The sequence below is a fragment of the Bombina bombina genome, chromosome 3, assembly GCF_027579735.1.
Source record: "Bombina bombina isolate aBomBom1 chromosome 3, aBomBom1.pri, whole genome shotgun sequence".
Taxonomy (NCBI): Eukaryota; Metazoa; Chordata; class Amphibia; order Anura; family Bombinatoridae; genus Bombina; species Bombina bombina.
This window is the reverse complement of record NC_069501.1, coordinates 500,593,828-500,620,414: the sequence shown is the minus strand read 5'-3', so window position 1 is coordinate 500,620,414 and position 26,587 is coordinate 500,593,828. Positions and strand designations below refer to the sequence as shown.

The 26,587-nt window shown below is 39.2% G+C and overlaps 1 protein-coding gene across 2 annotated transcripts in view; it reads left to right on the top strand.

Annotated features, from left to right (window-relative positions):
- INAVA (innate immunity activator) overlaps nt 1-26,587 on the top strand; it is a 66,190-nt gene that overhangs the window by 8,566 nt on the left and 31,037 nt on the right. For both annotated transcript variants that reach the window (XM_053706865.1, XM_053706866.1), the window contains 2 exons: nt 14,372-14,496; nt 17,814-17,936. In XM_053706865.1, the coding sequence (XP_053562840.1) occupies nt 14,372-14,496; nt 17,814-17,936 (248 nt within the window). The remainder of the gene's footprint in view (nt 1-14,371; nt 14,497-17,813; nt 17,937-26,587) is intronic.

Here is a 26,587-nt window from a genome sequence, read left to right as displayed (position 1 = left end):
ACAGCACCTATCAGCAATACAAATAATATATACTGTGTATATATATATATATTCAATCTGACTATAAGATCTGAATAATATTTATCATAGCTGATTACTATTGCTAAGGTGGTGCCATTGGTCCTGCTTCTTTATGTGTAATTTAACTGACCCTACAACATTAATCATGTTTTGTGTACATCAGATTATTTACATCCCTAATTGGCCACAGCAAAGGACAGAAGGGACATGAAATTTACCAGGTGTTTCAATGGGTTTATCCCTGAACTGTTTTTGATTTACAAAATCCTGTAATTTGAGTTAAATGAATGACAGTAATCTATTATTTCTAAATAGATAAATACAGTGCTTAATTGGCTGATATATGCTATACAAATGTTAACATTATAACATTATTTACTAATTACATTATTTGTAACTTATTTTCTTAATGTCTATATTGTGAATCAGACCCAGTGACAGGTTAAGTGTCCAATTAAGATGATTGATGGATTTTAACCTAAATCGAATTCTTATTAGTTTTATCATTTAGCTTGGGTTCGATTTGCCTGATGTCATTAAGAGCAAATACCTGAGAAGCTTAAAGGGACAGTTTACTCAAAAAAATTCTTCCCTTTAATTTGTTCCCAATGATCCACTTTACCTGCTGGAGTGTATTAAATTGTTTACAAGTAGCTCCTTTACCCTTATATTGGCATTTGAAATGGTTAATTTAGCATGTGGTATCCCCACCTATTCTGAAAGTTTGTGGCCGCGCGTTCCAGCTATAGATAAGCTTTGTAAACACAGCCAGCAGAAGAAATTACACTCCCAGTGTGATAAAGAAGAGATAAGGTAATACAATGTTGATTTTCCATTGTTCTCTCAAAGTATTAGTGATTGTTTTAAGGACAGATATAAGATAAAGAAGCAGGTATATGTGCACAATGTGATACAGTAATGAGATCTGATTATACCTACAGGCTCAACCTATTTTATTAGGCTGTGGCTTCAAAACACAAAATCAGAGCTTTAATATACAGAAATAAACCTTAAAAAGCTAATTTTCATACATTTTTTACTCTGCAGTTGGTAAAAAAAGCAATTGTAACACATTAAGGGAAAAACTATTTTACAGTATACTGTCCCTTTAAACCACCGTTCAGCATGTTATCTTTGATAAGTGTGGGAAATTACTACAAAAAAACACTTGACTGACAAGCCTTTCTCAGATTAGTGGCTCCTAAGAATATCAATTAACTAGATGGAATAATATTCTTGAAAACCCTTCGCTATGCAAAGCACTATAAGGAAACTTAAATCACAATGTATGCTTTGGAATGGGTTTCTCTATGATAACAGGTAATTAGATACATTGTCACCCCCATGCAATTAGAGTTCCAGTGAATAGATAATAAATGTAGACACATACAAGCTTGTATATACTGTGTAGAAATATACTGTATATAGGTACTATATTTAGATTATCTTGTTGCTGAAGTTTCTGTTTTTTTGTACTTTTTGACATTTATACAATAAAGTTTATTTAAAGGGACCGTCTACACCAGAATTTTTATGCTTTTAAAAGATAGATAATCCCTTTTATTACCCATTCCCCAGTTTTGCATAACCAACACAGTTATATTAATATACTTTTTACCTCTGTGATTACCTTTTATCTAAGCTTCTGCTGACTTCCCCCTGATCATATGACTTTTTATTTATTATCTATTGACTTGCATTTTAGCCAATTAGTGCTGTGTTGTGCTGACTCTTAAATAACTCCACGGGAGAAAGTACAATGTTATCTATTTGGCCCACATGAACTAGCGGTCTCCTGTTGTGTAAAGCAAATAAAGCATGTGATTAAGAGGCTGTATCTAGTGGCTTCGAAAGAGGCAGAAATTTAGAGGTTTAAATGTTATAAAGTATATTAATATAGCAATGTTGGTTGTACAAAGCTGGGCAATGGGTAGTAAAGGCGTTATTTATCTTTTTAAACAATAACAATTTTGGTGGTTTTTTTTTTTTTTTTTTTGTTTTTTTTTTACAAGCTAGGGGATGGTTTTATGTAAAGGTGTATGTATAAAAATCCAAAAATTAGTAGCTATAACCAGCATTTTAATAGCCATAACTCTTTAGATCCTGTGATTTGAGAAACAGTGTCATTTAATCTATCCATATCTTTTACTACACTCCTATCTTGTTCTTCAACTTGTTGAGCGGAGAAGGTATTTATTTCACTGAGTTACTGCTTGCACATTGGTACACAAAAGCATTGAAAAGCCTCTTGAGTACTGTTTACATGAACTCTTTTGCTGTGGCTTAAACGGGACATTTATCAAGCAATCACTGTGTAGTATGTTGCACAGTCATAGATGAATAAAAAATAAATATGAATGCTCAGTACTAATCTATTTTTAACTATGTATAATTAAACATTGTGTACAGATTACATTTCAATGACCCATTACATTCTATATAGGAGAAACCATTGTGACTTCACTAAAATCAATAAAACAAATCCACTCATTTCAATGTTTATTAAAGGGACAGTAAAGTCAAAAATTACCTTTTATGATCCAGATAGAACATGCCATTTTAAACAACTTTCCAACTTCTAATTTAATTCATTCTAATTATCAAATTTGCTTAGTTTTTTTGTATTCTTTGTTGAAAAGCATACCTAGGTAGGCTCAGGAGCAGAAATGCACTACTCTGAGCTAGCTCCTGATTGGTAGCTTAGCTCCCAGTAGTGCATTGCTTTCAACAAAGTAAATTGGAAAGTTGTTTCAAATTTTATGTTCTATATGAATCATGACAAGAAAAATGTGTAGTTTTGTGTTCCTTTAAAGGAATCCATTTTGGAGCGAGTGTCCTTTCCCAGGAGACATCATATGTGGTTTCAGCAAAAAAAAAAAAACACCTTTTGTGTAAAATTTGTGCTTGCCCTGTACTCCCTAGAGAAACCAAAAAGCAAATTTGTAACCTGCAGATGCTGTAAATGAAAACAGCTGGTTTAGGCAATTTGCAGAATTTTGAAATCATGGTTTACATATTTTGCCTTTTGGCCTTTCTAGGGAGTGTGAGAAAAAAAGCACAATTTTTACAGAAGAGAAAGATGGGTTTAGTGTTGCTAATCACTATTACCTTTTTTTCACAAAGCATCACAGCTTTGGATACATTAAAGGACTAGTCAACACATTAGATTTGCATAATCAACAAATGCAAGAAAATAAGACAATGCAATAGCACTTAGTCTGAACTTCAAATAAGTAGTAGATTTTTTTCTGTCAATTTTAAAAGTTATGTCTTTTTCCACTCCCCCTGTAACCATGTGACAGCCATCAGCCAATCACAAATGCATACACGTACCATGTGACAGCCATCAGTCATTCACAAATGCATACACACTTATTCTTGCACATGCTCAGTAGGAGCTGGTGACTCAAAAAGTTTAAATATAAAAAGACTGTGCACATTTTGTTAATTTAAGTAAATTGGAAAGTTGTTTAAAATGGCATGCTCTATCTGAATAATGAAAGTTTAATTTTGATTGAGTGTCCCTTTAATTCAAACAGTGGGAAGGGAAGTTCCCCCCAGTAAAACAATAGTGTAGCTAAGAGAGAAATTAAAGCCATTACTCAAAATGTGCCACTAGATTAAACCTTTTTAAAAGCTGAACATCAATTTAATAGATTTCTCTCTGATACATGATTAAATTTGGCTGATTGGTGCATTTTACAGGATAAGAAAAAGAAAGATTTTACAATTTGTTATAATCAGGACAGCAAATCTCTACTAGATGTTTACTACTCTGTGATTACCAGTAAAATCCAGTAGACATGTAAAAACATTGTTACTTAAATTAAACATTGCAGTTTTCCTTCCTAATTAGTTTTGAAAGTCAGTTTCTATTTATTTTCACAACAGCAAATGTTACTGCACAGTTTTTAGAGGGCTTTCATATTAAAGGGGCATTAAATAATTTGAGATGGTAAAATAATATTTTTATTTTGTTCCCTGTGCATGTAATTGGAAAGTGTGTGATTTTAATTTCCCCTGAGTTTCTCTAAAGTAGTATTAAATCTTAGGTTTCCCTTAAAGGGATACTGAACCCAAATTTTTTTCTATCACGATTCAGCTAGAGCATGCAATTTTAAGCAACTTTCTAATTTACTCCTATTATTAATTTTTTCTTCGTTCTCTTGCTATCTTTATTTAAAAAAGAAGGCATCTAAGCTATTTGTTTGGTTCAGTACACTGGAAAGCACTTGTTCCTTGGTGGATGAATTTATCAACCAATCAGCAAGAACAACCCAGGTTGTTCACCAAAAATGGGCCGTCATCTATACTTACATTCTTGCATTTCAAATAAAGATACCAAGAGAATGAATACATTTTAATAATAGGAGTAAATTAGAAAGTTGCTTAAAATTTCATGCTCTATCTGAATCACAAAAGAAAAAATTTGGGTTCAGTGTCCCTTTAACTCATCTCTTCTGCTGAGGGCAGCTAAGAAGATCTAAAACTTGTGAGCATAGAGAGAAATCGCACAAAGTGCTAAGTAACAAGTGGTGCATTAACTGTTGCTTTTGCTCGTGTGCTAACTGCCCTAAAAAAAAAACTTTTAATGAGGGCGGGTTAGAGCGCGTATTACAAGTTGAAAGTAAAATGTTATCGCGCATCAGACTTCAGGACTTCGGATATTGTGGCCGTGTTAACTTCTTCTCCCATAGACTGCTTATAAGCAGCTGGCTCTCAGTAGTGCATTGCTGCTCCTTAGTTTAACAAAGGATACCAAGAGAACATAGAAAATTGGAACGTTGTTTAACATTGCATGCTCTATCGAATCATGAACGTTTTTAATGAATAATAAATCACCAAAGTAAGTAATTTATGTTAGTATACATTTGTCTTAGCAACTTCTGTTGAATATTATATTATTGCTGTTATTATTATTTATTAAGCGCACACCTACTTTTAAAGCTGTCTTATGAAGGAGATATCATAGACCTTAAATGGACATAAAACCCAACATTTTTCTTTCCTTTTTCAGATAAAGAATACAATTTTAAAAATAAGTTTCCAATTTTCTTTTATTATCAAATTTGCTTTGTTCTCATGTTGTTCTTCGTTGAAGATATATCTAGATAGGTAGCATGTGCACATTTTTATAGCACTGCATGACGGGAAATATTGCTGCCATCCCTCTTGCTAATCTATAACATTGTTTAATAAATGCAAATTAAAAATTGACAATAATTCACTGTGCACATAAAACCTGTTTGTATAAAACTGTAGTGTTTGAAAAAGAGGAAATCCTCTATATTTTAATGTCCACAAATGAATTTGTTCTTTCAACCTCAAAAGATTGTAAATTTACTCTGTTATATATAGCACATTGAACCAGTACTCACACAGCATAGAGCTACGTTTAGCTCTAAGTATTGTGCTCAGTTAAAGATGAAAACTCAGGTAAAAGCGATTTTCCACATTTATTGCCACAATGTTAAAAACAATATACAATCACTCTGGAGTCTGGTTACTCTTTAAAGAAACATACTGTGTACCATTTTAGCTTCAAGCATACAGAAGTGTCTATTTAAAAAAAAGAGTTGTGATGTCCGACGTACGTTTCACTTATCGGCTTTGTCAAGGATCTTTTCAAACACTACAGTTTTATACAAACAGGTTTTATGTGCACAGTGTATTATTGTCAATTTTTTATTTGCCTATAAGCAAGACTAGTATTGACACTTGGGAAACTCATAAACTATTCTGTTTTTATTAATGTGTGTGTGTTGTAGTATCAGAAATGTCATTTGTTTGCACGTGTTCTATAACAACGTTATTTATCCATTTCTCTCTATGTTGATAGGGATGTACAAGATTGTTTTTTGTTTGATTACATTGTTGCACATATAATTATATATTTTAATATATATTACATATTTTGTATTTATTAAAAAAAAAGATGTTCCTATACTTAATAGCCATAGGTTTTGCTCTTACACATTTATAGTTTTGTCCCTGTTCACCAACAGTTATGATAGCTGTTCATATTAAAGGGACAGTATACTGTAAAATTGTTTTTCCCTTAAAGGGACATTGTACACTAGATTTTTCTTTGCATAAATGTTTTTATATAGCCCATCTTGTAGTGGTTTTTGAAGCAATGTACAGTTTTGCTTATTTTTGAATAATTGTGCTGATTTTCTGACTCCTAACCAAGGCCCAAAGTTTTAGACAAATACTGATGTATACCTCCTCTAGCTTGCTTCTGTTTGTGTAAAGGGTCTTATCATATGCAGAGGAGGGGGGAGTGTCTGCTTTTTTTTTCACTGTGTGTTCCAGCTAACCTTTTCAACAGTGCTAAACTGGGAACTTCTAAGTAAGTTTTTAAATGGTTTTATACTGGATTTTTATATCAGTATCTGTGCATATTATTCTTTATAGTAGTGTCTATTAAATGCAGTTATATTGAAATTGGTATATACTGTCCCTTTAACGTATTTCCAATAACTTGTTATACCAGCTGCAGAGTATAAAATTATGTGAAATTTCATTTTCAGGTTTATTTGTGTATATGAAATGGCTGGTTTTGTGCTTTGAAACCACAGCCTTTTACAATGGGTTGAACTTGCATGTAAAAATATAGGTCATCATTAATGTTATCACTTTGTGTACACACACTTGCTTCCTTTTCTTATATCTGTTTGTAAACTAAAGCTCAATACTTACAATGATAATCTTCCATTTTTCTTTCTATTAGTTATCTCTAATACACACCACTAGGAGTGTAATTTCTTCTGGTGGCAGTGTTTACATAGCATGTCAGTAGCCTAGACTTAATGGGACATTGTACACTAGATTTTTCTTTGCATAAATGTGTTGTAGATGATCCATTTAAATAGCCCATCTGTTAGTGTTTTTGTGAAAATGTATAGTTTTGCTTATTTTTTAAGAACATTGTGCTGATTTTCAGACTCCTAACCAAGCCCCACAGTGCCAGATGTATACATGCATTTCCTTTACAGACTCCTGCAGGCTCCTGTTTTTTATCTGTCTTTTCATATGCGGGGAGGGGGGAGTGTCTGCTCTTTTTGTTTTCCCAGCCCTTTTCATTAGGTATCCCAGACTACCTCATCAACAGAGCTAAACTGGGAGCTTCTTAGTACATTTTAAAAGGTTTTATACTGGATCTTTTTGCATATTCTTATAGTAGTGTCTATTACATGCAGTTATATGAGAATTGGTGTATGCTGTCCCTTTAAGTCCAGAAACTTTCAGTATAGGTGGGGAAACCACAGGCTACATCAGTTATGTCAAATGCTGAAATATGAGTAAACGAGCAACTTGTAATCAATTTAATACACCCCATCACGTAAAAAGGATCATTGGGAACAAATTAAAGGGGATACATTTTTTGGCTAAACTGTCCCTTTAACCAACAGGCATGTATCAGCTACATGCATTACTTGCTGTTTTCAGTATAAAATTAAACAGCTTTTATTTAACCTTTTGCCATATAAAAAAAAAACTGCTCTTTCATATCCATAGAATGTTTACTTTCCTTTTAAATGGACAGAATATGCTACACAATTCTGTTATACACACAAATGCACTATGGAAACATGTGACATATTTTTATTTATTGTTATTTTTTTTGCATGAAAAAGGGTTAAGGTAAAGCAATTTGTTTTAGTTTGAAACTAACAGGAAGTTCAACTGGACCACTAAACACACTAGATTTGCATAATCAATAAATGTAAAATAAAAAGACAATGCACTAATAGATTTTTTTTCTGACAAATGTCAGTTAGTTACATTTTCCTTCCTAATTACATCATGTAACAGCCATCAGCCAATCACAAAATGCATATGCGTATATCTGCATATCCTGTGAATCTTGCATATGCTCAGTAGGAGCTTGTGCCTCAGAAAGTGTGCACATAAGAAGATTGTGCACATTTCGATAATAGAAGTTAATTGGAAAGTTGTTTAAAATTGTGTGCTCTATCTGAATCAAGAAAGTTTAATTTTGACTTGACTGTCCCTTTTTTGCTCACTGGCTAATAAGCATATCCCCAACTGTTTTGTTTGGTGGATACGGGACACCCCTTACGAGCCTAGAAAAAAAAACATTTCTTCTGTTATGTGTGATCAGTCCACGGGTCATCATTACTTCTGGGATATAACTCCTCCCCAACAGGAAATGCAAGAGGATTCACCCAGCAGAGCTGCATATAGCTCCTCCCCTCTACGTCAGTCCCAGTCATTCTCTTGCACCCAACGACTAGATAGGATGTGTGAGAGGACTATGGTGATTATACTTAGTTTTTATGACTTCAATCAAAAGTTTGTTATTTTACAATAGCACCGGAGCGTGTTATTACTTCTCTGGCAGAGTTTGAGGAAGAATCTACCAGAGTTTTTTTACTATGATTTTAACCGGAGTAGTTAAGATCATATTGCTGTTCTCGGCCATCTGAGGGAGGTAAAATCTTCAGATCAGGGGACAGCGGGCAGATGAATCTGCATTGAGGTATGTAGCAGTTTTTATTTTCTGAATGGAATTGATGAGAAAATCCTGCCATACCGTTATAATGACATGTATGTATACACTTCAGTATTCTGGGGATGGTATTTCACCGGAACTACTCTGTTAAAAGTCACTAATCCTTTTAATAAGTATTTATCATGTTAAACGTTTTTGCTGGAATGTAGAATCGTTTACATTTCTGAGGTACTGAGTGAATAAATATTTGGGCATTATTTTCCACTTGGCAGTTGTTTGGTTTTAATTGTGACAGTTTCGTTTCTCTTCACTGCTGTGTGTGAGGGGGAGGGGCCGTTTTTGGCGCTCTTTGCTACGCATCAAAAAATTCCAGTCAGTTACTCTTATATTTCCTGCATGATCCGGTTCATCTCTGACAGATCTCAGGGGTCTTCAAACTTCTTTGGAGGGAGGTAGATTCTCTCAGCAGAGCTGTGAGAATTTTATATTGACTGTGAATAAAAACGTTGCTCTATAATTTTTATGTCAAATTTAATTATTGTTATTTTACTAATGGGAACAAACCTTTGCTAAAAGTTGTGTTGTTTTAAAGTTTGATGCTATAACTGTTTTTCAGTTCATTGTTTCAACTGTCATTTAATCGTTTAGTACCTCTTTGAGGCACAGTACGTTTTTGCTAAAAAAGATTATAACCAAGTTGCAAGTTTATTGCTAGTGTGTTAAACATGTCTGACTCAGAGGAAGATATCTGTGTCATTTGTTCCAATGCCAAGGTGGAGCCCAATAGAAATTTATGTACTAACTGTATTGATGCTACTTTAAATAAAAGTCAATCTGTACAATTTGAACAAATTTCACCAAACAGCGAGGGGAGAGTTATGCCGACTAACTCGCCTCACGCGGCAGTACCTGCATCTCCCGCCCGGGAGGTGCGTGATATTATGGCGCCTAATACATCTGGGCGGCCATTACAGATAACATTACAAGATATGGCTACTGTTATGACTGAAGTTTTGTCTAAATTACCAGAACTAAGAGGCAAGCGTGATCACTCTGGGGTGAGAACAGAGTGCGCTGACAATACTAGGGCCATGTCTGATACTGCGTCACAGCTTGCAGAGCATGAGGACGGAGAGCTTCATTCTGTAGGTGACGGTTCTGATCCAAACAGATTGGATTCAGATATTTCAAATTTTAAATTTAAATTGGAGAACCTCCGTGTATTACTAGGGGAGGTCTTAGCAGCTCTCAATGATTGTAACACCGTTGCAATACCAGAGAAACTGTGTAGGTTGGATAAATACTTTGCGGTACCGGCGAGTACTGACGTTTTTCCTATACCTAAGAGACTAACTGAAATTGTTACTAAGGAGTGGGATAGACCCGGTGTGCCGTTCTCACCCCCTCCAATATTTAGAAAGATGTTTCCAATAGACACCACCACTCGGGACTTATGGCAAACGGTCCCTAAGGTGGAGGGAGCAGTTTCTACTTTAGCTAAGCGTACCACTATCCCGGTGGAGGATAGCTGTGCTTTTTCAGATCCAATGGATAAAAAATTAGAGGGTTACCTTAAGAAAATGTTTGTTCAACAAGGTTTTATATTGCAACCCCTTGCATGTATCGCGCCGATTACGGCTGCGGCAGCATTTTGGATTGAGTCTCTGGAAGAGAACCTTAGTTCATCTACGCTAGACGACATTACGGACAGGCTTAGAGTCCTTAAACTAGCTAATTCATTCATTTCGGAGGCCGTAGTACATTTAACCAAACTTACGGCTAAGAACTCAGGATTCGCCATACAGGCACGTAGGGCGCTGTGGCTAAAATCCTGGTCAGCTGATGTTACTTCTAAGTCCAAATTACTTAATATACCTTTCAAGGGGCAGTCTTTATTTGGGCCCGGTTTGAAAGAAATTATCGCTGACATTACAGGAGGTAAGGGCCACGCCCTACCTCAAGACAAAGCCAAAGCTAAGGCTAGACAGTCTAATTTTCGTCCCTTTCGGAATTTCAAAACAGGAGCAGCATCAACCTCCACTGCACCAAAACAGGAGGGAGCTGTTGCTCGTTACAGGCAAGGCTGGAAGCCTAACCAGTCCTGGAACAAGAGCAAGCAGGCCAGGAAACCTGCTGCTGCCCCAAAGACAGCATGAACCGAGAGCCCCCGATCCGGGACCGGATCTAGTGGGGGGCAGACTTTCTCTCTTCGCCCAGGCCTGGGCAAGAGATGTTCAGGATCCCTGGGCGCTAGAGATCATATCTCAGGGATACCTTCTAGACTTCAAATTATCTCCCCCAAGAGGGAGATTTCATCTGTCAAGATTGTCAACAAACCAGATAAAGAAAGAAGCGTTTCTACGCTGTGTACAAGATCTGTTATTAATGGGAGTGATCCATCCGGTTCCGCGGTCGGAACAAGGACAAGGGTTCTACTCAAACCTGTTTGTGGTTCCCAAAAAAGAGGGAACTTTCAGGCCAATCTTAGATTTAAAGATTCTAAACAAATTCCTAAGAGTTCCATCGTTCAAAATGGAAACTATTCGGACAATCTTACCCATGATCCAAAAGGGTCAGTACATGACCACAGTGGATTTAAAAGATGCTTACCTTCACATACCGATTCACAAAGATCATCACCGGTATCTAAGGTTTGCCTTCTTAGACAGGCACTACCAGTTTGTAGCTCTCCCATTCGGATTGGCTACGGCTCCAAGAATCTTCACAAAGGTTCTGGGTGCCCTTCTGGCGGTACTAAGACCGCGAGGGATTTCGGTAGCTCCGTACCTAGACGACATTCTAATACAAGCTTCAAGCTTTCAAACTGCCAAGTCTCATACAGAGTTAGTTCTGGCATTTCTAAGGTCGCATGGATGGAAAGTGAACGAAAAGAAGAGTTCTCTTTTTCCTCTCACAAGGGTTCCATTCTTGGGGACTCTTATAGATTCTGTAGAAATGAAGATTTACCTGACAGAAGACAGGTTAACAAAGCTTCAAAATGCATGCCGTGTCCTTCATTCCATTCAACACCCGTCAGTGGCTCAATGCATGGAGGTGATCGGCTTAATGGTAGCGGCAATGGACATAGTACCTTTTGCACGCCTACACCTCAGACCGCTGCAATTGTGCATGCTAAGTCAGTGGAATGGGGATTACTCAGATTTGTCCCCTACTCTGAATCTGAATCAAGAGACCAGAAATTCTCTTCTATGGTGGCTTTATCGGCCACACCTGTCCAGGGGGATGCCATTCAGCAGGCCAGACTGGACAATTGTAACAACAGACGCCAGCCTACTAGGTTGGGGCGCTGTCTGGAATTCTCTGAAGGCTCAGGGACTATGGAATCAGGAGGAGAGTCTCCTTCCAATAAACATCCTGGAATTGAGAGCAGTTCTCAATGCCCTTCTGGCTTGGCCCCAATTAACAACTCGGGGGTTCATCAGGTTTCAGTCGGACAACATCACGACTGTAGCTTACATCAACCATCAGGGAGGGACAAGAAGCTCCCTAGCAATGATGGAAGTATCAAAGATAATTCGCTGGGCAGAGTCTCACTCTTGCCACCTGTCAGCAATCCACATCCCGGGAGTGGAGAACTGGGAGGCGGATTTCTTGAGTCGCCAGACTTTTCATCCGGGGGAGTGGGAACTTCATCCGGAGGTCTTTGCCCAAATACTTCGACGTTGGGGCAAACCAGAGATAGATCTCATGGCGTCTCGCCAGAACGCCAAACTTCCTCACTACGGGTCCAGATCCAGGGATCCGGGAGCGGTTCTGATAGATGCTTTGACAGCACCTTGGAACTTCGGGATGGCTTATGTGTTTCCACCCTTCCCGCTGCTTCCTCGATTGATTGCCAAAATCAAACAGGAGAGAGCATCAGTGATTCTAATAGCGCCTGCATGGCCACGCAGGACTTGGTATGCAGATCTAGTGGACATGTCATCCTGTCCGCCTTGGTCTCTACCTCTAAGACAGGACCTTCTGATACAGGGTCCATTCAAACATCAAAATCTAACTTCTCTGAAGCTGACTGCTTGGAAATTGAACGCTTGATTTTATCAAAACGTGGTTTTTCTGAGTCGGTTATTGATACCCTGATACAGGCTAGGAAGCCTGTTACCAGAAGGATTTACCATAAAATATGGCGTAAATACCTATACTGGTGCGAATCCAAAGGTTACTCCTGGAGTAAGGTTAGGATCGCTAGGATATTGTCCTTTCTACAAGAAGGTTTAGAAAAGGGTTTATCAGCTAGTTCATTAAAGGGACAGATTTCAGCTCTGTCCATCTTGTTACACAGGCGTCTGTCAGAAAATCCAGACGTCCAGGCCTTTTGTCAGGCTTTAGTTAGAATCAAGCCTGTGTTTAAAGCTGTTGCTCCGCCATGGAGTTTAAACTTAGTTCTTAACGTTTTACAGGGTGTTCCGTTTGAACCCCTTCATTCCATTGATATAAAATTGTTATCTTGGAAAGTTCTGTTTTTAATGGCTATTTCCTCGGCTCGAAGAGTCTCTGAGTTATCAGCCTTACATTGTGATTTTCCTTATCTGATTTTTCACTCAGACAAGGTAGTTCTGCGTACTAAACCTGGGTTCTTACCTAAGGTAGTCACTAACAGGAATATCAATCAAGAGATTGTTGTTCCATCCTTGTGTCCAAATCCTTCTTCAAAGAAGGAACGTCTTCTACACAATCTGGATGTAGTTCGTGCCCTCAAGTTCTACTTGCAGGCAACTAAAGATTTTCGCCAAACTTCTTCCCTGTTTGTCGTTTATTCTGGACAGAGGAGAGGTCAAAAAGCTTCTGCTACCTCTCTCTCCTTTTGGCTTCGTAGCATAATACGTTTAGCCTATGAGACTGCTGGACAGCAGCCTCCTGAAAGAATTACAGCTCACTCCACTAGAGCTGTGGCTTCCACTTGGGCCTTTAAGAATGAGGCCTCTGTTGAACAGATTTGCAAGGCTGCAACTTGGTCTTCGCTTCATACTTTTTCCAAATTTTACAAATTTGACACTTTTGCTTCTTCGGAGGCTATTTTTGGGAGAAAGGTTCTTCAGGCAGTGGTTCCTTCTGTATAATGAGCCTGCCTATCCCTCCCGTCATCCGTGTACTTTTGCTTTGGTATTGGTATCCCAGAAGTAATGATGACCCGTGGACTGATCACACATAACAGAAGAAAACATAATTTATGCTTACCTGATAAATTCCTTTCTTCTGTTGTGTGATCAGTCCACGGCCCGCCCTGTTTTAAGGCAGGTAAATATCTTTTAAATTATACTTCAGTCACCACTTCACCCTTGGTTACTCCTTTCTCGTTGATTCTTGGTCGAATGACTGGGACTGACGTAGAGGGGAGGAGCTATATGCAGCTCTGCTGGGTGAATCCTCTTGCATTTCCTGTTGGGGAGGAGTTATATCCCAGAAGTAATGATGACCCGTGGACTGATCACACAACAGAAGAAAGGAATTTATCAGGTAAGCATAAATTATGTTTTTCTCAATTAAAAAATAAATAAAAATCTGTAATGGTTTTTTTAAAATCCTGTCTTTAGATGGAACAATGCCCCTTTAAATGGACACGGAACCCAAAATGTTTCTTTCGTGATTAAGATAGAACAAGCAATTTGAAACAACTTTTTCTTTTACTTCTATTATCAAATTGTCTTTGTTCTCTTGCTATCTTTTGTTGAAACAGAGATGTAAGCTCAGAAGCGTGCACGTCTGGCAGCAGTTTTGCAAGAATGTTCTCCATTTGCAAAGGCACTAGATGGTACTAGAGGTACCTCTCAGTCTCCACTTGACTCTATGATCCCATGAAATTATTCCTTACCAGTTCCCCTAATTTACAAACTTTACTTCGCTCCTCAGGTCCTGAAGTGCTCTCACCCGGATGCAAGGAACTGACGCAGGCAGTGAGGATCCAACAGCGCTCTTTGGAGCAGAAACTTCAAAATTGCCTAGATGAGCTGCGCAGAATCTGCTTGCGGGAGGCTGTAAGTGTACTCACCATCATTTGCTCTGCCAATCCATATGCCACCTCCTAAGCTGTCCTGTGGACTTCCATTTTGTCTTCCTCATTTCCATCAGAATTCTGCACAATAGCACTCTCAGAAAGCTGCACTGTCCCCAGAGTCACAGGCAGTTAACCCCAGACAGGTCTGGGTGCAAGGCCCATAGGGAAAATTACAAAACAAATTAATACAGCATACAGAAAAAGTCCACCCAAGGCTGTGCCTGTTGCAGGGTCACCGGGTGTGTACCCAGTCCGGTCTGAGAGTGCAGTCCCCTTCCGTGTTTTGTATATGTTTAGGGTGATTACATAAGCCTGTGCACCCTTCACTTGGTCCCAGTTTGTTGGATTGAGAGCTTGCATTGTGTGGCTGTTTAGGGACTCAGGTTTTGGAAGAGACCTTGACGTGGTACCTGGGCTTGTCCCATTTGGCCAGATGCGGTAACTAACCTTTCCATTTTTGCTTTTAATCTTAGCTGAGAGCTTGTAAGTGAGTGCTGGACTTTTTCTGTGTGCTGTATTAATTTGTTTTGTAATTTTCCCTATGGGCCTTGCACCCAGACCTGTCTGGGGTTAACTGCCTGTGACTCTGGGGACAGTGCAGCTTTCTGAGAGTGCTATTGTGCATCCAGGGCTGTGCATGTTGCAGGGTCAGAGGATGTGTACTCAGTCCGGTCTGAGAGTGCAGTTCCCTTCCATGTTTTGTGTGTGTGTGTGTATGTATGTAATGTGTATGTATGTATATATATATATATATATATATATATATATATATATACAGATGGCCCTCGTTTTACAACGGTTCAATTTACACCGTTTCAGAATAACAACCTTTTTTTCCAGTCATGTGACTGCTATTGAAAAGCATTGAGAAGCAGTGCATTTATTAAAATAGCCAGTAGGTGGAGCTGTCCGCTTGTGTTACAGCAAAGCCAAGCAAGCTGAAATTAATCAGTTTAACCAAACCTGAGCTATAAAGCAGATTTCAAAGGAACAAGATCTTCCTGTCTATAACTCAGTCCAGATTGGAATGTATAGAAAGAACTGTTTGCAGAAAAATGCAAGTAAAGTCTGTGTTTTGTGATTATTTTATTAGGTTTATAATGCTGTTTAGCAAATGTTTTTGTTCATTTAACTTAGTTTAATTATATATTCTGTGTTGTGTGATTATTTTATTAGGTTTATAATGCTGTTTAGCAAATGTTTTTGTTCATTTAACTTAGTTTAATTATATATTCTGTGTTTTGTGATTATTTTATTAGGTTTATAATGCTGTCTAGTATTTATAGTCTTCATTCCGAAGCTTTTAAAATAATGTATTAGGTGTTACTTATGACAATTTTGAGAGGAGCCTGGAACCCATCTCCCTCACTTCCCATTGACTTACATTATAAACTGGGTTTCAATTTACAACGGTTTCGATTTACAACCATTCCTTCTGGAACTTAACCCCGGGCTACCTGTGTGTATATATATATATATATATATATATATATATATATATATATATATATATATATATATATATATATGTATATGTGTGCAAAATAAATTACTGTCTTTAAAGGGACTTTAAACCCAAAGTTTCTTTCATAATTCACATAGTGTATAATTTAAAAAAATAAAAGTTCTAATTTACTTCTGTTATCAAATGTAATTCATTATTGTTATGTTGAAAGCAGGTAGGTAGGCTCAGGTGCTTGCATGTGTCTGGAGCACTGTATGGCAGAAGTTTTGGTAGAATGCTTTCTTTCTGCTTATCCTCCTTGATCTGTCTGCAGCCTTTGATACTGTTGACCACCCTCTTTTGTTCCAAACCCTCCAATCTTTCGGCATTTGCAACACAGCTCTCTCGTGTTTCTCTTCCTACCTGTCTAACCATTCCTTTAGTGTAGCCTTCTCTGGGGCATCCTCTGCCCCTTTACCACTTTCTGTTGGGGTACCGCAAGGCTCTGTTCTTGGTCCCCTTCTCTTCTCAATCTACACTTCCTCATTAGGTTCCTTAATAAAGTCCCATGGGTTTCATTATCATTTGCACCAGACCTATCTTCTTCCTTGCAAACCAGTGCCACTAACTGTCTTTCTCATATATCATCTTGGATGTCCTCTCACTACCTTAAGCTAAATCTCTCCAAAACTGAGCTCCTTATTTCCCCCCCCCCCCTTCTTAAAAAATCTCCACTCCCAACTTTTTTATAACTGTCGATAACTCCATCATTACCCCTACCCCACATGCCCAATGTCTTGGGGTCACACTTGATTCCGATCTTTCTTTCACTCCTCACATTCAGTCCTTGGCTAAAGCCTGCCGCTTCCACCTTAAAAACATCTCTAAAATTAGACATTTCCTTTCACAAGACTCAACTAAGATTCTAATCCACTCTTCCATACTTTCCCGCCTCAATTACTGCAACTCCATCCTCTCTGCTCTCCCTAGCTCCTTTACAATCCATAAAGAATGCCTCTGCCAGGTTAATCTTCCTTGCACGTCGCTCTTCATCTGCTGCACATCTCTGCCAATCCCTTCACTGGCTTCCTCTTGCCTCCAGGCTTAAACACAAAATTCTTACTCTGACATACAAAGCCCTCAACTGCACTGCTCCACCCTATATCTCAGACCTTGTCTCCAGATACTCTCCCTCCCGACCCCTTCACTCTGCCCATGATCTCCTATTCTCCTCCTCTCTTGTTACCTCCTCACATTCCCGTTTACAAGACTGGCTCCAATCTTGTGGAACTCTGCCTCGCTCCACAAGACTCTCCCCTAATTTTGAAAGCTTCAAGCGCTCTCTAAAGACTGTACTATTCAGAGATGCATACAACCTAAACTAACCTTTACTAACTCCACTGCTATCCCCTTGAACCCCTTAGCATGTAAGCCTTTGAGCCCAGCTGTTTGTAGATCACCCGCATAAGAGCCGATTACAACAGTGCAACTCTCGGCAGGGACCTCTACCCATTTGACTCCCTATAAATGTTACCTTGTATAACGCCTATGTTTATAGCGCTGCGGAATCTGTTGGCGCTCTACAAATATCTGATGATGATGATAACAATGTGAAAACACTGCTATCACCTAGTGGTCAAAAGTGTTCCTGTGAAAACTGATGACAAATAGTTATCGAGACAAATGCATGCAATTTACTTAGGTATGCTTTTTAATAAAGAATAACACAAGAACAATGTAAATTTGATAACAGAAGTAAATTGGAATTTTTTTTGTTACTTAATTGCATGCTCTGACTAATTAATGAAAGTTAATTTTTTACTTTAGTGTCTGCTTCCTGTCTATATTCTCAGGAGCTGACTGGTGTTCTATCGAAAGAATATCCCCTCAAAAAGGGCGAAACGCCCCCTAAGGTCCGAAGAAGGGTGGGGGCTTTGTTTTCATTGGATGAAAGAACAATTCAGTTTCGTGGGGAGGTAAGTACAGGCATTGTATATGGAGATTGCTGTGCCAAGGGCAAACACAGCATTGGTACAGTTGCAACTAGAAATATATTGAGAGTAAACTGATTATGTAGTGAAAAGAGCTGTGTGTACGATCTTTGCAGGAACAACTGAGATTGCTGCCGGCCATAAGCTGGGTGTATTTTTTGGGATACTCCTAACACCCCCTATTGACCCAGATGTCAAAACTGTTCGCCTCCCTGGGAATAGCAGATAAACAGTGCTACCCTCAGGGTGTGTATGTTTGTGTGTCAGCCTAAAAATAACATCCTGTGCTCCTCCTGTCATTGTTCAGTAAAAAAGATGCACGCTTTATATTGTGTTGTTACTGTATAATGCGACTGTGTGTAGGAATGCATTTCTGTGCATATAAATGTGTGTTTATTTTCACACCTGTCTGAATTATTTACTCTGCACCTTACCCATGATACTACAAAACCATTCTTCCACTGCCCAGATCCAGCATGATCGGTGCAAAATCTTAAAGGGACAGTCTACACCAGAATTTATATTGTTTAAAAAGATAGACAATCCCTTTATTACCTATTCCCTAATTTTGCACAACCAACACAGTTATATAAATACACTTTTTACCTCTATGATTATCTTGTATCTAAACCTCTGCAGACTGCCCCCTTATTTCAGTTCTTTTGACAGACATCCATTTTAGCCAATCAGAGCTGGCTCACCTGAACTCCACGTGCTTGAGCACAGTTTTATATATATGACACACATGGACTAACCCCCTCTAGTGGTGAAAAAGTGTCAAAATGCCCTGAGAGAACAGGCGGCCTTCAAGGAATTAGCATATGAACCTCCTAGGCTTAGCTTTCAACTAAGAATACCAAGAGAACAAAGCAAAATTTGTGATAAAAGTAAATTAGAAAGTTGTTTAAAATGACATTCTCTATCTGAATCATGAAAGTTTATATTGGACTAGACTGTCCCTTTAAAGGGACAGTGTTTCCAATCTGTTGGCTGAGCGTAAAGGGAGAACAGACATCATTATCTGATCTCTCTCTCTCTCTCTCTCTCTCTCTCTCTCTCTTTATATATATATATATATATATATATATATATATATATATATATATATATATATATATATATATATTTCTCTCCTGTATACTAAAAAGAAAGAGAGAGAACAATATAAAATAAACTTATTACCTGTCTGCCCCACACACATTGGGTTTATGATTTCTTCTAAGCATCCTTGTTTACATAGCTTTGCTAAAGAGAATAGAACAGTGTTTATATTTTCAGTATAGTTGGTGGTTTTATTTGTAAACAATTTAATATAATTTAGCAGCTAAAATGGGTTGCTGGGAACCTGTTTAAGGGGAGAAATATCACAGTACACTGTCCTTTTAACAGATCTTACACTTCACTTGCTTCTTCATGTTTCCAAATAGCCTTTTTACTAAAGGAAACTTTAATAAGATTCTGTTACTTTCCTTTAAATTTGAATTCTGTTCAGATATAGTATCTAGTACTTTACTCCATACTAGAGCAATAATTTACATCTGATATATAGAATTATTATTATTTCTTCTGTTAAGTGTGATCAGTCCACGGGTCATCATTACTTCTGGGATATTACTCCTCCCCAACAGGAAGTGCAAGAGGATTCACCCAGCAGAGCTGCATATAGCTCCTCCCCTCTACGTCACTCCCAGTCATTCTCTTGCACCCAACGACTAGATAGGATGTGTGAGAGGACTATGGTGATTATACTTAGTTTTATATCTTCAATCAAAAGTTTGTTATTTTAAAATAGCACCGGAGTGTGTTATTATCTCTCTGGCAGAGTTTGAAGAAGAATCTACCAGAGTTTTTGTTATGATTTTAGCCGGAGTAGTTAAGATCATATTGCTGTTTCTCGGCCATCTGAGGAGAGGTAAACTTCAGATCAGGGGACAGCGGGCAGATGAATCTGCATAGAGGTATGTAGCAGTTTTTATTTTCTGACAATGGAATTGATGAGAAAATCCTGCCATACCGATATAATGTCATGTATGTATACTTTACACTTCAGTATTCTGGGGAATGGTACTTCACTAGAATTACACTGTAAGAAATACATAAAGCTGTTTAATAACTAGAGATTATGTTTAACGTTTTTGCTGGAATGTAAAATCGTTTTCATTTACTGAGGTACTGAGTGAATAAATGTTTGGGCACTATTTTTCCACTTGGCAGTTGCTTAATCTGTTTTTCTGACAGTTTCTGTTCTCCCTCACTGCTGTGTGTGAGGGGGAGGGGCCGTTTTTTTGGCGCTTTTACTGCATCAAATATTTCAGTCAGCAACTCATTGTATTCCCTGCATGATCCGGTTCATCTCTACAGAGCTCAGGGGTCTTCAAAACTTATTTTGAGGGAGGTAATTTCTCTCAGCAGAGCTGTGAGAATTATAGTTTGACTGAGATAAAAAACGTTTATTCTGTAATTTGTTTCCTGCTTTCAGAATTTGTTATCTTTGCTAATGGGATTAAACCTTTGCTAAAGTTGTGTTGTTTACAAGGATTGAGGCTATAACTGTTTCAATTTATTAATTTTCAACTGTCATAGATCTTCTGTGCTTTTTAAAGGCACAGTACGTTTTAATATTATTCTAATTGAATTGTATTTCCAAGTTGCAAGTTTATTTGCTAGTGTGTTAAACATGTCTGATTCAGAGGATGATACCTGTGTCATTTGTTGCAATGCCAAAGTGGAGCCCAATAGAAATTTATGTACTAACTGTATTGATGCTACTTTAAATAAAAGTCAATCTGTACAAATTGAACAAATTTCACCAAACAACGAGGGGAGAGTTATGCCGACTAACTCGCCTCACGTGTCAGTACCTACATCTCCCGCTCAGAGGGAGGTGCGTGATATTGTAGCGCCGAGTACATCTGGGCGGCCATTACAAATCACATTACAGGATATGGCTACTGTTATGACTGAGGTTTTGGCTAAATTACCAGAACTAAGAGGTAAGCGTGATCACTCTGGGGTGAGAACAGAGTGCGCTGATAATATTAGGGCCATGTCAGACACTGCGTCACAGGTGGCAGAACATGAGGACGGAGAACTTCATTCTGTGGGTGACGGTTCTGATCCAAACAGACTGGATTCAGATATTTCAAATTTTAAATTTAAACTGGAAAACCTCCGTGTATTACTAGGGGAGGTGTTAGCGGCTCTGAATGATTGTAACACAGTTGCAATACCAGAGAAAATGTGTAGGTTGGATAAATATTTTGCGGTACCGACGAGTACTGAGGTTTTTCCTATACCTAAGAGACTTACTGAAATTGTTACTAAGGAGTGGGATAGACCCGGTGTGCCGTTCTCACCCCCTCCGATATTTAGAAAAATGTTTCCAATAGACGCCACCACAAGGGACTTATGGCAAACGGTCTCTAAGGTGGAGGGAGCAGTTTCTACCTTAGCTAAGCGTACCACTATCCCGGTGGAGGATAGCTGTGCTTTTTCAGATCCAATGGATAAAAAGTTAGAGGGTTACCTTAAGAAAATGTTTGTTCAACAAGGTTTTATATTGCAACCCCTTGCATGCATTGCGCCGATCACGGCTGCAGCGGCATTCTGGATTGAGTCTCTGGAAGAGAACATTGGTTCAGCTACTCTGGACGACATTACGGACAGGCTTAGAGTCCTTAAACTAGCTAATTCATTCATTTCGGAGGCCGTAGTACATCTTACTAAACTTACGGCGAAGAATTCAGGATTCGCCATTCAGGCACGCAGGGCGCTGTGGCTAAAATCCTGGTCAGCTGATGTTACTTCTAAGTCTAAATTGCTTAATATACCTTTCAAAGGGCAGACCTTATTCGGGCCCGGGTTGAAAGAGATTATCGCTGACATTACAGGAGGTAAAGGCCATGCCCTGCCTCAGGACAAAGCCAAAGCCAAGACTAGACAGTCTAATTTTCGTTCCTTTCGTAATTTCAAAGCTGGAGCAGCATCAACTTCCTCTGCACCAAAACAGGAAGGAGCTGTTGCTCGCTACAGACAAGGCTGGAAACCTAACCAGTCCTGGAACAAGGGCAAGCAGACTAGGAAACCTGCTGCTGCCCCTAAGACAGCATGAATTGAGGGCCCCCGATCCGGGATCGGATCTAGTGGGGGGCAGACTTTCTCTCTTCGCCCAGGCTTGGGCAAGAGATGTTCAGGATCCCTGGGCGCTAGAGATAATATCTCAGGGATACCTTCTGGACTTCAAATACTCTCCTCCAAGAGAGAGATTTCATCTGTCAAGATTGTCAACAATCCAGACAAAGAAAGAGGCGTTTCTACGCTGCGTACAAGAGCTCTTGTTAATGGGAGTAATCCATCCAGTTCCACGATCGGAACAGGGACAGGGGTTTTACTCAAATCTGTTTGTGGTTCCCAAAAAAGAGGGAACTTTCAGACCAATCCTGGACTTAAAGATCCTAAACAAATTCCTAAGAGTTCCATCGTTCAAGATGGAGACTATTCGGACAATTTTACCTATGATCCAAGAGAGTCAGTACATGACCACTGTAGATTTAAAAGATACTTACCTTCACATACCGATTCACAAAGATCATTATCGGTACCTAAGGTTTGCCTTCCTAGACAGGCATTACCAGTTTGTGGCTCTTCCATTCGGATTGGCTACAGCTCCAAGAATCTTCACAAAGGTTCTGGGTGCTCTTCTGGCGGTACTAAGACCGCGGGGAATCTCGGTAGCTCCATACCTAGACGACATTCTGATACAAGCTTCAAGCTTTCAAACTGCCAAGTCTCATACAGAGTTAGTGCTGGCATTTCTAAGTTCACATGGATGGAAGGTGAACGAAAAGAAAAGTTCACTCGTTCCACTCACAAGAGTTCCCTTCCTGGGGACTCTTATAGATTCTGTAGAAATGAAGATTTACCTGACAGAGGACAGGCTAAAAAGACTTCAAAGTGCTTGCCACACCCTTCATTCCATTCAACACCCGTCAGTGGCTCAATGCATGGAGGGAATCGGCTTAATGGTAGCGGCAATGGACATAGTACCCTTTGCACGCTTACACCTCAGACCACTGCAACTGTGCATGCTAAGTCAGTGGAATGGGGATTACTCAGACTTATCCCCTTCTCTGAATCTGGATCAAGAGACCAGAAATTCTCTTCTATGGTGGCTTTCTCGGCCACATCTGTCCAGGGGGATGCCATTCAGCAGACCAGACTGGACAATTGTAACAACAGACGCCAGCCTTCTAGGTTGGGGTGCCGTCTGGAATTCTCTGAAGGCTCAGGGACAATGGAGTCAGGAGGAGAGTCTCCTGCCAATAAACATTCTGGAATTGAGAGCAGTTCTCAATGCCCTCCTGGCTTGGCCCCAGTTGACAACTCGGGGGTTCATCAGGTTTCAGTCGGACAACATCACGACTGTAGCTTACATCAACCATCAGGGAGGGACAAGAAGCTCCCTAGCTATGATGGAAGTATCAAAGATAATTTGCTGGGCAGAGTCTCACTCTTGCCACCTGTCAGCAATCCACATCCCGGGAGTGGAGAACTGGGAGGCGGATTTCTTAAGTCGTCAGACTTTTCATCCGGGGGAGTGGGAACTTCATCCGGAGGTCTTTGCCCAAATATTTCGACGTTGGGGCAAACCAGAGATAGATCTCATGGCGTCTCGACAGAACGCCAAGCTTCCTCGTTACGGGTCCAGATCCAGGGATCCAGGAGCAGTCCTGATAGATGCTCTGACAGCACCTTGGGACTTCAGGATGGCTTACGTGTTTCCACCCTTCCCGTTGCTTCCGCGATTGATTGCCAGAATCAAACAAGAGAGAGCATCAGTGATTCTAATAGCACCTGCGTGGCCACGCAGGACTTGGTATGCAGACCTGGTGGACATGTCATCCTGTCCACCTTGGTCTCTACCTCTGAAACAGGACCTTCTGATACAGGGTCCCTTCAAACATCAAAATCTAACTTCTCTGAAGCTGACTGCTTGGAAATTGAACGCTTGATTTTATCAAGACGTGGGTTTTCTGAGTCAGTTATTGATACCTTAATACAGGCTAGGAAACCTGTTACCAGAAAGATTTACCATAAGATATGGCGTAAATACCTATATTGGTGTGAATCCAAAGGTTACTCTTGGAGTAAGGTTAGGATTCCTAGGATATTGTCTTTTCTACAAGAAGGTTTAGAAAAGGGTTTATCTGCTAGTTCATTAAAGGGACAGATCTCAGCTCTGTCCATTCTGTTACACAAACGTCTGTCAGAAGTTCCTGACGTCCAGGCTTTTTGTCAGGCTTTGACCAGGATTAAGCCTGTGTTTAAAACTGTTGCTCCACCATGGAGTCTAAACCTTGTTCTTAATGTTTTTCAGGGCGTTCCGTTTGAACCCCTTCATTCCATTGATATAAAGTTGTTATCTTGGAAAGTTCTATTTTTAATGGCTATTTCCTCGGCTCGAAGAGTCTCTGAATTATCAGCCTTACATTGTGATTCTCCTTATTTGATTTTTCATTCGGATAAGGTAGTCCTGCGTACTAAACCTGGGTTCTTACCTAAGGTAGTTACTAACAGGAATATCAATCAAGAGATTGTTGTTCCTTCTTTATGCCCAAATCCTTCTTCAAAGAAGGAACGTCTACTGCACAACCTGGATGTAGTCCGTGCTCTAAAATTTTACTTACAGGCAACTAAGGAATTTCGACAAACGTCTTCTCTGTTTGTCATTTACTCTGGGCAGAGGAGAGGTCAAAAAGCTTCCGCTACCTCTCTTTCTTTTTGGCTTCGTAGCATAATTCGTTTAGCTTATGAGACTGCTGGACAGCAGCCTCCTGAAAGAATTACAGCTCATTCTACTAGAGCTGTGGCTTCCACTTGGGCCTTCAAGAATGAGGCCTCTGTTGAACAGATTTGCAAGGCTGCAACTTGGTCTTCGCTTCATACTTTTTCCAAATTTTACAAATTTGACACTTTTGCTTCATCGGAGGCTATTTTTGGGAGAAAGGTTCTTCAGGCAGTGGTTCCTTCTGTATAAAGAGCCTGCCTATCCCTCCCGTCATCCGTGTACTTTTGCTTTGGTATTGGTATCCCAGAAGTAATGATGACCCGTGGACTGATCACACTTAACAGAAGAAAACATAATTTATGCTTACCTGATAAATTCCTTTCTTCTGTAGTGTGATCAGTCCACGGCCCGCCCTGTTTTTAAGGCAGGTAAATATTTTTTAATTTATACTCCAGTCACCACTTCACCCTTGGCTTTTCCTTTCTTGTTGGTCCTTGGTCGAATGACTGGGAGTGACGTAGAGGGGAGGAGCTATATGCAGCTCTGCTGGGTGAATCCTCTTGCACTTCCTGTTGGGGAGGAGTAATATCCCAGAAGTAATGATGACCCGTGGACTGATCACACTACAGAAGAAAGGAATTTATCAGGTAAGCATAAATTATGTTTTTTACCTTTAATATACCTTTTAAAATGATAAATATTTTAAAGACAAACTAATTTAATAATTATGGACTAGATTACAAGTGGAGCCCGTCTGCGGGCGAATAACCTGCCATTACAAGTGGCTGGTTAATGCTACCATGAGCTCTAGGTAGCAATTAGCGCTCAGAAAATTAACCAGAGATCAGATCTCTGGTTACTGTTCAAAAAGTGCCCCAAATGTCCCCAAAATAGAGGGTGTTTTTATGGAAAAAAGATGTAGCATTTTTTTTCCATAAAAAATACTGCGCTAGGCAGTTTTAAGGGGTTAAAATTTGGTGGGAGTGGGGTGTTGGAAAAAAAACTGCACTGAAAAGTGCCTTTACATTGCGGTCTGTGGGAACTGTGTGTTCCCTTTAAATATGTATATGCTTTTATATATATATATGTGTGTGTGTTAATATGTATATACACATAAATATATATGTATCTATTCATATACATATATATTTATACAGTATTTGCTGCGCGACTTACCCCCTTTGCTGTGCTTAGGTTCTGTGCTGTCTCTGACGGCACCAGAACGAGGCTCCCATTGGAGCCAATGGAAGCACAGTCTCATGCTTGCGTGCTCTGGTATTGCAAAGTGTAGCGTACATATTGCTTTAGCAAAAGCAATATTTTGCGCTCCACTTGTAATCTGGACCTATATTGCCCAGTTAATGGTAAGATCTACTAGGTTAAGAAAATGCTTCTTTTCTTGTAGAAAAACGAGAATTAAATCTTAGTCTTTGCTTGTTCTTTGCACTTGATCCAGCCCTCACCCCTCCAGTGTTGGTTTGAACTCTGCTAATGGCCATAGTAATACAGGCTTTGAATGTAGGTAAGAACCAAAAGCTCCATCAAGGTGGCCTTAAAGGGACAGTATACACTCATTTTCATATAACTGCATGTAATAGACACTACTATAAAGAATAAGATGCACAGATACTGGTATAAAACTGTTTAAAACTTACTTAGAAGCTTTCAGTTTAGCTCTGTTGAAAAAGGTAGTTGGAAAGCCCACTGCAAGTGGCAAATAAGACCTCCCCTTTACACAAACAGGAGCAAGCTGAAGAAGGTAGCTGACGGTATTCACATAAAACTTTGGGGCTTGGTTAGGAGTCTGAAAATCAGAGCAATGTTCTTTAAAAATAAGCAAAACTATACA